The 14,569-nt window shown below is 38.0% G+C and overlaps 1 protein-coding gene across 1 annotated transcript in view; it reads left to right on the top strand.

Moving 5' to 3' along the window:
• Positions 1-4,721: 4,721 nt before the first annotated feature.
• Positions 4,722-14,569, top strand: part of LOC6034509 (cyclic AMP response element-binding protein A) — a 116,259-nt gene continuing 106,411 nt past the window's right edge. Inside the window, exon 1 of the mRNA XM_038253835.1 lies at positions 4,722-6,197. Within this exon, the coding sequence (XP_038109763.1) occupies positions 6,144-6,197 (54 nt within the window). The 5' untranslated portion in view covers positions 4,722-6,143. The remainder of the gene's footprint in view (positions 6,198-14,569) is intronic.

Below are 14,569 nucleotides of genomic sequence, written 5' to 3'. Positions count from 1 at the left end.
TAACGAGATTTATTTGATCTTCGAGTTAATCAAACTTGTGACTCTTTCGAGCGCGTCGTCACGAATGGCGGAAAACGGCAGAACGATAGACGTCACCAGATGTCGTCTCTCGTTCTCTCTCTCTCTCTGCACAGGGTGGTTCACCCGGGATCCCACAACCTCATCAGTGTTGCAAGTACCAGGCTGGTTAAAACCAAGTTGTGTGTGTTCCTGTCCAAGGAAAATTGATCAAATGAACAAATAATCAAACAATAAAAATAAAAAACTCCAAAAAAAAAAAAACGAATTACCTGAGACAACTCGCACGAAACCTGAATTCTGGTCCCAAACGGGGCTTTAATTCTGTACGAGCAATCAATATCTGGTGCATTAACCAACGATATCCGTGGCGACTGAGAACCTAACTTATATTTAATATCCAACGAGTAGAAGCAATCATCCTGGCCCGCCACCGCACACACTACAACTAGAACTAAAACGGCAACTTTTACCAACCACATTTTGGCACCAAACTGGAGCTTCCCGTAGTCACCCGGTTGCTTAAATATTGCTTTCCTCAGTTTAGACTAGAAGTGGTGCATACATTTTATTCGACCTAATTTGGTAATCAAAAACCTGACCTGTCTCACCCCAAAAGGATTAGCTCGCTCCGTACAAATTGTCAATTAACTGTAGTGAAATTATCGTGAAACTGAAACATTTCGTTCAAACTTTTCAAATGAGTTCTTTACTGAAGATACCGCTCGCGTTCTTGATGCAGTTTTACGAGAACGCCGAAATTTGCATCATTTTAATGAGTGACAATTTATGTCGACATTCCGCTCTCGACGGTCTTTTCAATATCGACAACGAGAGAGTTCACTGTATTACCAACATAGTTCTCAAGACAAAAAGTTAGCAGTTGAGCTCTACGAAATCGAAAGCCTTTTTGCATCATTAGTTTGTCCATAACATTTTTCATTCAGATTTGGCAGCTGTCCATACACGCAGAAAAATGTTTTGTAGAATAAGCCTTACGAGGTTTTGTTTCAACGCCGATTTTGCGTTGAAACAAACCTTGATTTTCTCAATTCCACAAAACTCTTTTGTTTGATTGAAAAAGTTGCTTTGACGTTTAGCGTTGATTCAACAAAAATCTTGATTTTCAAATCAAAAAATGTTTTGTTGATTCAAATAGGCCTTATTTTTCTGCGTGTACAAAAATGAAATATGAAAAGTCAAAAATCTGTATCTTTTGAAGGATTTTTTTTGGTCGATTTGGTGTCTTGCTAATACCAACCACTAGTGTCTTCCTTTTAACTACGAGGACTTCGCCACCCTGGGCTCCTAAGTGTATGAAAGTATGGCACGGAGCGACGGCGCCGAATAACCATATGTAAATGTGTAAACAAAGAATTTTAGAGCGCCCGCCGCGGGATTCGAACCGGCGATCTCTGGATTGTGAGCCCAGTGCGCGGTCCGATTGATCCACACGGGCGGGACGGTATGGACAAGGACTACACTAAAAAAATGATACATTGTTAAATTTTTTTGGTAAAGTAAAACCGAAATTTCACAAAAAAAACGATTTTACATAGAAAAATGAAGTTGAAGAATTTTTGCGACCAATATTTGCGATATTTTTTTAAATCAGTATTGATTGAAAAATTTATAACTCGGTCTAAAGATTTTTTGCACATTCTGAAAATTTCTGAAAAGTTGGCATTTGATGTCCCCTAAAGGCTAGTCTGCAGATCGGAAGGGAAGGGGTCAAGAAACAGCTTTACGAACAGCAAAACAAAGGAGAGGGAGCAATTTCTTGGGGCTTTTCTTCACCCTCTCTGACTTGCTTGCGCTGCCGCTGCTGCCCATTTGTTTTTTTTTCTTGACCGGTTCCTTCCGAAGTGCGTATACCGCTTAAAACATAAAACAAAAAATAAAAATAGTGTTTTTTAACAAATCACCAAAATTGTTTTAACGTGTATCATTTTTTCAGTGTAGTTCTTATCTATACCTACAACCTTGCCGAATACACCAAATCGATCAAAAAATTCCTTCACAAGATACAGATTTAAAAAATTTCATATTTCATTTTTGTATGGACAGCTGCCAAATTTGTATGGAAAATTTTATGGACAAAGTAATGATGCAAAATGGCTTCTTTGGGCATACCGAAGGCATCAAAAAAGTTTCAGTCGGATTAAAAAATACAATAAAAATCGAATGACCGAAATCTCAGAGAATTGAGCGAAAACTCTAAACCACATTGTAGCAACAACTAAAGCTTCACGTCCCAGTTAACTTAACATTCCAACGCCCAAGGCTCCAAAAAAGTTGGAACGGTAACTTCAACTCGCTGGTTCTCGGGCCTAACTCAACCAATCAAGATGATTCTTCTTTCCAGTGATTTGTTAGGATGTTTAGATGATTCTAGAACTTTGCAGAACTTAATTTGATCAAATTTGTAATTTTTGCGATCAAAAACATCGTTCCAACTTTTTATTTGCGTGTAAAAAAATCGCCAAAAATTCCGAGGAGGCAATCTTTTTAAAAAAGGTGGAACGATGTTTTTGGTCGCAGACATTACAGATTTGTTCAAATTAAGTTCTGCAAAGTTCAAGAATTATCTAAACATCCTAACAAATCACTGGAGAGACGAATCATCTTGATTGGTTAAGTTAGGTCCGAGAACCAGCGAGTTGAAGTTACCGTTCCACCTTTTTTGGGAGGCTTGGGCGTCCGTGTAAGTTGGACATGCGTTGGGCGTTCCAGTGTTAATCCGAATTCTGAAACGTATTCGAACCGGTTGTTGCGTTTGAAACGGAATTTGTGTACGATTCTAATTAGATTCCGTTTCAGAATTCAGATTGATTTGACTGGGGTTGGACATACGATCGCTTAAACAGCCAAATCATTTGACGACCTTGGCCCTTTCCCATGTGGCTCGGTAAGGAATGCATAAATTTGAGCTATTTGAACCAAATTGGGTAAATGAAAACGTAAATGAAACTAGCACGACAAGATTGAAACTACTTTTATATGCAAAGTGACAAAAATGCAGTTTTTTCGAATTTCGTTGTATATCTTAGGATTGAAATCGAATTTTGAGGAGCTGTGAAGGTCAAAACGTGAGGCAATGTGAGCTGCACAAAATGACGTTCTTAACTCAATTTGGCTCAAAATGCACGTACGATAAGTTAGCACGACGACGACGAAACATTTAGTGTGACCCTCTCGCACATTACGTTACGTTAATGTTCATCAGAGTAAGGGCGATACACTCAATGTTTACATAATATGTAGAATATTATTCTTTATTGAAGCCTATCTAGAAAACCCCTGAATTACCTTAAAATTCTAATAATGTTGGGTCGTCACACTCCCCACCTCCCCCTTTCATTACTCAAATGTTACATCATGTGCAGAACAAAAAATGAAAGCTTCTGTTATAGTAGTTCAAAATGTCAAAATGCTTATCCGCCCTTTTCTGGTGTTGATCCAGAAATTTTCTAGCGAGTTTACGTCTAATTTTCTTTGAAATGAGGCCACGCCTTCTACGATTTGTGGTTCCAGAGTCATCGTAGTTTTAATGTGGGGGGTTTCCAAAATTTTCGGGAAAAATCAATTTGTTAACATGGTACCAAAAAGGTCTGCGGTGGTCCGGTTCGGAAATCGAGAATCTTGCTGCTGAGAATCTTGATGTTGATTCAAATTTTGCACATTTTTGAGTGCGATTAAATAAATCAAAACGCCATCATTGAGTTCAGTAATCCCAGATCAAATAGATTTGTTTTGCCTGAATTAGGTACTAGATGGAAACGCATGATCCTGCAAACTCAATCTCTCGTCCAAACGTCCGAACTCACCACCCCGTATTGTTATACTCGCAAGCTTGCCGGCAAACGCTTTAGCTGACCCGCTCGCTCTCCCACATTGTATGCTACGCCAGAGGGAGACAACACGTAAACAAACTTGTCCACACACGCACACCACCGCGCAACAAGTTCATTCATTTCCTCGTTCATTTCACTCATGAGTAATTCTCTACGTTTTCGAGAATCGACATTCCTTTGTATGTTGGGATTTGAATGAAACTTTGTCCATGCAATTTTCCTTGTCAAAAGAAGCCATTTTGCACCATAAATTTTGCGAGCTGATCATACCAAATGGGCATAGAAATGTTCGATAATCTGTATATTGAGAAGGGATTTGCTTATCGAATTGGTGTCTTCGACAAAGTTATAGGTTATGATTAGGAGGAAAATGGATATAAAGTAAAAACAATGTGCAAAGAATGCAAAATTTAAAGTCTAGAAAATATTTGCGAAATTCTAGAGAACTACTCTCATTCTCTTTTCTCGGACGTTCTCCTGAATGAACGGCGCTTGAATGAATGAATGAATGAAATGAACTTGCATGTGTGCTTTCGGTTATCATTTGTGTGCTGGCTTTTCTGAGTTTCGTTGATGTTTTCTCGGGCTTCTTTCTCTGTTACGGTATTCTTGTTGTCTTCAACGAAGCCGGCTTCTTGCGCTGTGCGACAGTGTTGGCAGTTTTGATTTGTTTTGTATTTTTTTTGCTCTATATTATTTTTTATTTTAATACTTTAGATTTTTTGAGCAATTTTTGTTTACAGGCTTAATTTTTTTTAAATGGTGATTCAATGCTGGCAACCCTGCCAGTCACAGCCTGTTGCGCCTCTCGCTCACCGCGAAAGAGCTTTTTCCTCCGATTCATTTCTCGCGCGGCGTTCACTCCGTACGGTCCAACGATCCGCCCAAGTGCTGCCCGCACGATACCCGCGCCGCAAAGCCTCGGTTAGTCCAAGTTTGAAAGTTGGAGCGTTTAGTGGTGCTGCTCCTCGTGCATCGCTCTCGTGAACTTCGTGCGTGCGTGCATTGTTTTTCGTGACGCTCGGTCGAATTGGTGTTTTTGTTTCGTTGTTTCGTGTGTTTTGTTCAGTTTTCGAGCCGAAACGTCGGTGGTGCGTTACCCAATCGCAGCAAGCGATCTCTGTTGTGTGTGTGCTTCAGAAGAAGGAAGTCCACAAGACGTCGCACGTTCCGGCAAATCTCTGAAAGAGAGCTAAGGGAAGAGGTTGTAATTAATTTCCCTTCCCTACTGAGGCAGTTCATTAAACTTTTTGTTCGGTTGTTCCCGGCACGCGGAGTCTGGCGTGCATCTGGTTGTCTATTGTTTCTCCAAGCGAATTCCCCGTTTCGTTTCATCCGTCGGAGAAGCAGAAGCACATTAGCAGCAGTGAGAGTTACGGGAAGTTTGGGAACGCCGACGTGAATTGCCGGATTTTTGGGGAAGACAACTAGAGAAAATCAAGCAGCGGCAGCCAAATTGGACGCTGGAACCGGTTCAAATCCACTTGTTGAACGACGCGCGTAGAGAGCTGATAACCCGGCGTTCGTAGAAGGCGGCGATAGAAGAAAGCAAACTAGAGCGTGGAGAGAGACGAGATCTCTGTGGCGTTCTGGAAGAGCACAACACGTGGTGGACCCCTCGTTGGAGGAGAGAAGTCGCGCGCGCAACAAGTGGTTGCTTGGATGCTGCTGGTGGGATTTTTACGCATAAATTCGAAATAAATCAGCGTGGACACAACTTTTTAAACTGGGTTGGGGGTGAAAAGCGAAAAGTTTTCGAGTGTTTTATAGATTTATATTAAACGAACCCGATGCCTTACACCGTGCAAGCACGGCACGCTTGAGAAAGCAGACCCCCCTCGAAACGACGAAGAAGTTGATTTAAAATCGAAAATAAAGAGCTATAGTTTGAAAATAAAACGGAAAGGAAGCAAAATAATTAGAGCTAATTAGTAGTGGTTTAGTTTCTGGCGCACTTGGCACACACCGGCTGAAAGCAAGTTAAGTTTGGGCGGCGAAACTTGAGAAGAGCGAAAGAAGTTGAAGTTTGAGGTAAAAAGAGAGTGATACCGACGACGAATGGTTCCGAGTGAAGATAATAAATAGTACGCGCGTGGTGAAAGAAAAAGTGCCCCAAATAAAGAAAAAAAAAGTTGGGGTTGGAAGAAAAATTGTTGGAGCAAAAACAGCGCACGCAAATCGCAAATTTTTGTGACTGGTGACTGGAGCTTCCCCGATCCGTTCCGGACGGTGGCCGCCCGCCCCAAAGCCTGCAAGCTGGATTACTTAAACATGGATTTCGACGACGGGGACCTGAAGGAGCTCTGGGACACGGATCTCGATGCGGTGAGTAACGACGGTGATTAGGGCGCAATCGCAGGGCGAGAATCGCTGCCATATGGTTCACCCGAGGGGGTGATAAGCTGGGAATTTTTACTCGCACTTATCTTTTGCTGTGGTCACTTCACCTGAGTGTGGAATTCCCACCCCGAAACAGGTGGGAATTTCTCTCTTTTCACCGCTTTACATAAGTGTTGTGCTGATTCAGCCTATTTCGTAACAGCAAATAGGCGTAAGGTTTTGTTAAATCAGCAAAAATCTTTGTCATCTCAGCAAAAACGTCAGTTAGAACAAGACCTCATTCGAAGCAGGCGTTGCCCCGCGTGCAGCAATAAACAATCAAGTTGCATTTTCTAGCCGGCTTATCTGAGCCCCGTTGGTCACTCTCCCGCACACCTTATCACGCATCGGAATCCCATAAAGTGTCGATTGGGCACACACGTGGTCAGCCAGCAATTGTTATGGGCAGATAAGCCGACGATCTTATCGCGCCGGAAAGTCTCCTTTTCCCCGAAGGCTGCTGGAGTGCGAGTCAAAGTAACCCTCTACGATTCAACTCTTGACTGAGTGAAATGTCAAAATTGTTTGAAAGTTTTTTTTTATTTAAAGATCTTGGAAATAGCAAAATTGTTCTTTTAAAAGCAGTTGAATTTTAAAATTTTCTCATTTTTTTTAAGATGTTTTCAATATGCGGAAAGTGCTTGTAAATTTAGCAGGTAAAACCTTAAAGAAAATCGTTTTTGACAAGATTAGTGGTTTTTACTAGAGAATTTCAGTAAAATTTTAAAGAAATCGACAGTTTTTAGTTTATTGATCGTTCAAGAGTTGAAAAATATCGGTTGAATTTTGCCTAATTCGGTGAAAAAAAATCAAAGTATTTACAGAGTTTGAAATTCGTGATAAGATTACATCTAAAAATATTGTTTCAGAAAACAATGTGTAATGTAACCTTAACAAATGTGTAAATATTAAAGTTACCTATGTTTTCACATTATAAAAATAACTTAGAATGAAAACGCATGAAAAAGAGGTAAATTTAAAATTTAATTGTTTAATTTTTTAGAAAAAAAAAATCAAAATAAACTAAAAACACAAAAATTACTTTTGAAAAGGAGCAATAATTTGTTTAAGCAATTTGATATTCAACTAAATAAGAGAGGGTTCAAAATGCTCATTCATATCTTGAAGAAGTGAGGGAGGTAAATGCACAGAAACAATTGTGGCTTGAACGGCGGCAGGATTAGAGTGGGAATTATCAGCGCCAGCAGCATAACGAAGGTGATAAGAAAAGTTGTTTGCCGGATAAGGTGGATAAGAGTGAGAGGAAGTGGTGCCGTCAAAATATTTACCAATCGGTATGTTGGACGGGGTAATATGGATTGAGTGGGATTTTTTTTGGGGATTTTTGAGAATGGAATTTTGAAAATTATCTTCGATTAAGGTGTTTTGATTCATTAATACCATCGCGATAAAGATTTTATTGTTATCTTTATTAAGTTTATTTAGATAAACAAAATGTAAAGTTGATCGACGAGTAGACATTTATTTAATCTTTATTTTAATAATTTATTGAGCTTTCCCAAACCTTGGTGAGATCTAAATATATCCCGAAAAAAACGAAACTATTGGCACTACGCCCCCCGGGGCATGGCCTTCCTCTAACGTGGGATTTCTGCTCCAGCGCCTCTGACGAGACAGGAGAAACCGGGACCGACGTTTTACTTCACCATCCGATAGAAGCTCAGTGGATAAGGCGGGAATCGAACCCGCGTCTCATAGCATCATCGGGATCGGCAGCCGAAGCCGCTACCCCTGCGCCACGAGACCCATAACTCTTAAAGGTCATTTCGTATACATTCAATATCTCACGAAAGAGAGAGGAGAGAATCGTTCTCTTTCGATTTTTTTTCTTTGTCTGAGAGAACTTGGTAAAAGTCTTACGCAGAATAATCTTCCAACGTTGCTTTGAACTGAAAAACATTGTTATTTAATAATATTCCGGAGACAAAAAGTTATCTCTGAAGATACAATTGAAAAGAAATTTCTCAGAAATTTCCTCGCTAATCTTCACGTGATTTTCTGTCGACAAACAAACCTTCTCATCTTCCGCGGAACGTCTGCCAACTAGAGCAAACACGGGGAATTTCTCAGGAAACCGCGCAAACGTTTCGCGCCAAATAACAACAGCAGCAGCTCCAGATAACGCAAAAGTACCAACAATCTCATCGAAGTTTGTGAGGGGATTTTTACGGGGCAAAAAAAATCGTACGCAGGTTGACCCTAATCTGGCCGGTTTGATTTATAATCTTGGGGAGGATGTGTGACGCAAATTTGACAATTTTGAACCGGTGAAATTGCTGAAAATTGGATGGCTTTACACGATCAGACTTTTGAAACTGATAAGAAAAGTCTAACTGTACTCGTTTCATCTAAATAGAAAGTACACTTACTACAAGGGAAGCAATCTCTGACCTGGGGAGTCCCTCTCTATACGCAAATAAATGATTAATATCACGCAGTTAGTTGTTGATATTTATAACGTCCTATGAAACTTGCATTCATAAATGATAGTCAACAATAATATTTTTATTTTAAAATTGTTCAAAGGAAACACGATTAAGTTCACTCACTTGCTCCAGCATCCCGCGACGATCTTTCTCGCGCGCGCGCCTTTTCCAAGAACTGTGTTGCCAGTGTGGCTTGTTTTGGCCTTCCCTCCCCGAACATTCTGTATCATCTTGTTTTGCTAATTAAATTATGGCTTTTCGGACATGCTTGACATGCTCCGGCGACACTGATTCGAGTGTGTGTGGGGGGGCAACTTTCGACGAAAATCAGTGTCAACCGTTTTTTTTTGCGACACACAAGGTTTGCTCGAAACATTCCCGGTATTTGGGAGCACTTTGTGCACGTGCGATTTGCATGAAAATTGCCCGGGTTAAAAGGTTTTGCTCAAGTTCAACCGAAATTGGCGACTTACTCTCGAAGGGAAAACGCCTTCGTAGTAGGCCTTGTCCTATATTAATGTGATTTGATTTGTGTCCAATGAATCACATTGAAATCTTTGAATTTACACTGAACCGGAATGCAACTGGCCTTGTGCTCATTGACGCAATCGATGCACGATAGTTTGCAGCAAATAAATTTGCGTCACTCTTTAGAATTTCTTATAAATCGCAGCAAAAGTAGTTTTAATTAAGTTAACTTCAAGTTTCTCGTAATATTACAATTTCCAGAACATGAGTAAAGGTTGTGGTCACCATCATTATTGGCATAGCAATCCATGACTCCGGATGTCGTGACTAACTGTAGTGCGGTGCATCAAACTGTCAAGGCCGTCTTGTACTCTCGACTAGTACTGAAGTCAGTCTACAGTAATTAGCATAAGTACTTAAGGTATATGCAGAAGTCAGAAATTGATATTTGATGTAATTAACCTTAAAACAATCATGACTTGCAGCTTCGGTTGATATTTCATTGACATTTTTTTTGCACGCTCCTCTGAAATAAGGTCATTTGGTAGAGCCCATCAATATCTTTGAGAACTTGTTTTTACGAAAAGCAGATCAAATTCTCTTCAATTTTATGGGCATTGTGCTTCCAAACTTCTGTTTTTTTTTTTCTATGAGTCGACGATATCTTCAATACTAACGATAAATTAAAAGTGTCACAAAAAACACGAAATTTTAAAATGATTTTTTTTGTTCTAAATGAACAAATGACCCTTCTGGGTCAATGTAGACTCGAAAAATACATTAAAATTCCCTTAAAATGACATGTTCCAAAAAAATTATAGTTGAATAACGGAAAATGGCAGAGTTTTTAAAACTTTTTTAGTGTTTTTCCATGAAAAATATGTTTTTTTTTTCGGAATTCTGAGTGCGGCGTCTAATTTTACATAAATTTCCCTTTAACACCAAATTTTTATCTCATCACCGATTCAAGCTGCAAATTATTGAAAACACCTTTTTTTTCGCATGTTCAAAAATGGAAGGGGTCGTACCGCTCCTCCGTCACGAGATATCAAAAAACGGACTAAGGATTCGTGATCAGGGACAAAGTTTCACGCAAATCGAAGAGGGGTCGGGACAACTTTTCCTGATTTCGTGTGAGTTGGTAGAGAATTACCCACATTCATAAAAGATTAAAGTCGTATTATTATTCTTTGACTTTTATCATCTAAATCATGATTTTAAAATTCCTGAAAAATTTTATATGGATGGGCAAATTTATAAAATAATCTCACCTTTTTTAAATTATGGACAAAGATGAAAAATTTCAACATAAATCTGACCTTTAATCGAAATCCAACATATTTACCAACATTCTCAAAAGTGTTTTTTGATTGCGTATTATTACTACAACCAGTGTTGCAAATGAGTGATAAAAAAGCTATCAATAGATTATCTCTACATCAAAAATATCCGAGAGTATAGCGGCTGTCACTGTAGCTTGTGAGATCTCTTCTTGTGTCTCGTGATTCCCAGCGATGTAATTCTCTCTCTATCACTCCTCCCCTTTTCCTCGACTATGCGCTCTCACCGCTGAGTCTCTCAATCTCTCCGAAAACTGCAATGAGAGAACGCGAGATGGCGATTAGGAGCCGACCACGCATGACGTCCTGTTAAACTGCGTTTGCGAAATTGGTTTTGTGGCGGCTTTTGTGGTTAAACGCTGTTGCGGTAGCATGATCGTGGAAGCGGGAATGAGAGAGAAAAGGAAAATGTCAATCGCGAGTGGGTAAACACGAAAACGTGTTCGGCTATGTTCGGCGCTGAGAGTTTCAATGAAGAGAGAAGAGCAGTTGTATTTGAGGCATGAATATTCACGCGAGATAATTGTAGTTGCTGAGAGCTGATACTTTGATATTTTAACAACCCTGGACTACAACTGAAAAAACTTTTTTCAAATAAGTTTCCTAGTATTTTATCAGTATTTCACAAAAAAATAACATATTTAGATTTCATGTCTTTGCCAAAAAATTATAAAAATATTTTTTTGTGAAAAAGGTTTGGTTTTTACAAAATATATTTACAGTTTTTGTCCCTCAGCCACTAACGTGCGGGGCATTATGGGGCAACTGCCCCACCATCCTCAGAAATTTGTTCTAAATTTGGTCAGGGGGTGTCCACAAATGACGTATTTTTCAAAACGTCTATATTATTGCCCCACCTTCCTCAAAGAGCTGGACATGCTAGTGCCCTCAGCCTTAGCTCAAGCCAAATTATTTGAAAAAAAAAACCAAAATTAGGGCGTTCAATTTTCCCGGGTTTAGAATTTCCCGGGAAGTGGGCAAAATATTTTTTAAATCCCGGAAATTTCCGGGAAAAATTTTGAAACAGTCATAAAATCTATGTTTTTATTATATTTGTTGTATAATTTTAACATTTTTTTTATAAGCCAAATGAATGCTGATATATGCAGAATATTTTTTTTTTATTTTTTTTATTTTTATCGAATTCAAAGTATTCAATGGTTTATCTATTTCCACAACAAAATCTGCATTTTTTATGACCAAAAATATCGATTTCGGGAATTCCCGGCACAAAATATAAAAAAATCTCAGTATTCGGTTTTGGAGAAATCCCGGGAATTCCCGGGATAGACGCACTATCCATAATTTTTATTACAATTTGTGAAAAAAAATTCGATGGAGTAACTATTATTAAAACTACCTATAATTTTATCAATTTAAAAAAAATACATTAATTTGCCAAACAAAAAACAAAATCGTTTTTTTTTGTGAAAAAAGTTTGGCTTTTACAAAAAATATATACTGTTTTTGTCCTTCAGTCGTATTATGGTGAAAATTTAAAATTTGGAGCATAATTTGCAAAATTTTGAAAGAAACCCAAAATATTTATCAAAATTTCCCAAAAGTATTTTTTGATCACGTTATTATGAATACAACTGAAAATATTTTTTAAACAATTTTCCTACTACTCATCAATATATAAAAAACAACGTATTTAAATTTCATGCCTTAGCCAAAAAAATTACAAAATCGTTTTTTTGTGAAAAAATAGCTTTTACAAAACGTCTGGTTAAGGTTAACCGTGGTTAAGGTCGAAATTTCAAGTGATGCTCAATATTTTTCAAAATTTTGAAGAAAATTTATTCGAACAGTTTCGAATACATTGTAACAGTTTTAGCAGTGCTATGAGATTTCGGATATCGATAATTTTTTGTATTTTTTTTTTAATTTGGAAGAATTTTGTGTGTACCTTTATATGATAATTGAAGTATTTTTTCATAATTAGTTCGTTACATGTTTTCATACAATCATGGCAGCTATCTATAAAACCAGGTTTTGAAACATTCAAAAATCTGTATTTTGAGAGCGGATTTTCTGATCGATTTGGTGTCTTGGAAAAATTAGACTGCTTAGAATTTTTCAGTAGAAAATAGTTACAATCTTAAAGCAAATCACCATTTTTTTTAATTCGTCCGATTTTTAATGTCGAAAAATAAAATAATCGTGAAACTTTCTGAAAAATATTTTTAAAACATTCAAAACTGCCTTAAAAAAATAATAGCAGAAAACTTCAAAAGTAGTGAAAATTTGTTGGGAATTCTTAGTGTCCCAAAAAATAGTGTATTTTCCTTATTACAAATTTAAAGTTTAGTTTTGTATCGCGACCTTGGTTAAGGTCTAAATTTAAAATTTTGAGCTCAAAATGCATTGTACCTTGTTACTGTAATGCTGATGTCACATTTTGTACACCTATTTTTTTTGCAAAATTTGCACAATTTTGTCGAAGATACCAAATCGTTTAGAAAAGTTCAAAAAAACAATGAAAAAAAAAATCTTTATCGGACTAATTTTTACTTGAATAATTAGTTTTCATAAAGAGCTGTTATTTTCAAAAAGCTCAAAGTTTTTTGATTTGTTTGTTGGCTTTTATTGGCATGACCTGTTGAATTGCACATTATTTGACTCAAAAAATATTTTTAAAAAGGTTTAAGTAAATATACCTTAATCTTAAATTGATTTTTCTCGAAGAGTTTGTTTTGATTGACTGTCAATTTAATTGTTTTTTTCTTAATCGAAAGACTTTTGCTCCATTACACGCTACCAAATTTCTACGTGCATTGTATCCAAACAAAACCATCGCAACACAATCTCGTCATACATACTGATTAACAGTAACACTGTTGCTGATGCCACCCGGCGATGATGATGGCGATCATTTAAATTCGTTTTTCAATTAAAGTCTAAAAATAGCCTCTCGCTACATTGAGCACGTTTTTTTGCTGTTGTTGTTGTGTGCAGTCTATTTTCATCATTTGTGAAATTTTCGGTGAAAAGGAAGAGGAAGAAAATATTATCTAAACCTTTCCCCCTCTCCATCCCTCTCCAAAATTGTTGATCGACACCTTTTAATGTTGGTAAATTTTCCTTTTCCTCAAACACGTGTGTGTTTGTGTGTGTGAGTGCGTGATTTTTTTTTTCAAAAAAAAAAAAAAAAAAGAAATGATTCAACAAGCGATGTGCGTTTTCTCTTTGCGCGCGCGTCGATTTGGAGGAGGCTTACTTGGATGAGGCTTGGGACTGCGTCGGACTTGGTTAGTCGGTTGGTTTTTCCTCGTGGGCTTGGTGGCTTGCTGCGATGCGCCTGGTGGTGAAGGCCGAGAAACGTGAAAGGTTTTTAATGACTGTGGCGTTTTTTTTTCTTTCTCGTTTAATTTCGGGGGGCTAGAAATGGGTGTATTTAGAGGTTGTTTGTTTTGTTTTCTGTAAACCATCACAAGACAAAACTTTTGGAGGCACCTGTACAGCTCGACAGAGTGTCAAGTGAGTTGTGGTTGTACTGCACTAATGATGTGAGAAATGCGATAAAATGATTGTTTAAGGTATACAAATTTGCCGCTTAAACACGATGTTTTGGGGCTTATTTTTCTGGGAATCGGGAGTCGGAAGAAAGTTTTTCAATTTGAATGCGCACGGTGAAAGGGGAGAGGGGGTAATTATTAGTGCTTTATTTGACAAGATGCGAACGAGTTTTGAAAGCTTTGATGAAGCTAGTAATGGGAGCAACTATTTTGGGAAAGTGGAACAAATTATAACGCTGTTGTTGGGCTTCGTAGAGTAGAGCAACTTTTTGTGAACATTTCTGTTTAATTTGACTTTTTCCTAAAGTAATTCCTATCCAATTTAGAAGCATTTCACAAAAATGTTTCTCAAGTCTATTCTAGTCAGACGAGAATGCAATGGAGCCCACGCATTTTCCATTATCGGCTGAGTTTTTTTTTTCTTTCAGCGCTGTTTCACTTACAAAAAGTGGCATTTATAGAGAAAGTTTACTGGCATCACTGGCTCACACTTACACGCGCTGCTGGTGGTGTTGGTGGCCAGCCTTTGTTCTTTATTTTCCTTC

This window comes from Culex quinquefasciatus, chromosome 2 (assembly GCF_015732765.1).
Source record: "Culex quinquefasciatus strain JHB chromosome 2, VPISU_Cqui_1.0_pri_paternal, whole genome shotgun sequence".
Classification (NCBI taxonomy): Eukaryota; Metazoa; Arthropoda; class Insecta; order Diptera; family Culicidae; genus Culex; species Culex quinquefasciatus.
This window is presented reverse-complemented; position numbering and strand designations above follow the sequence as displayed.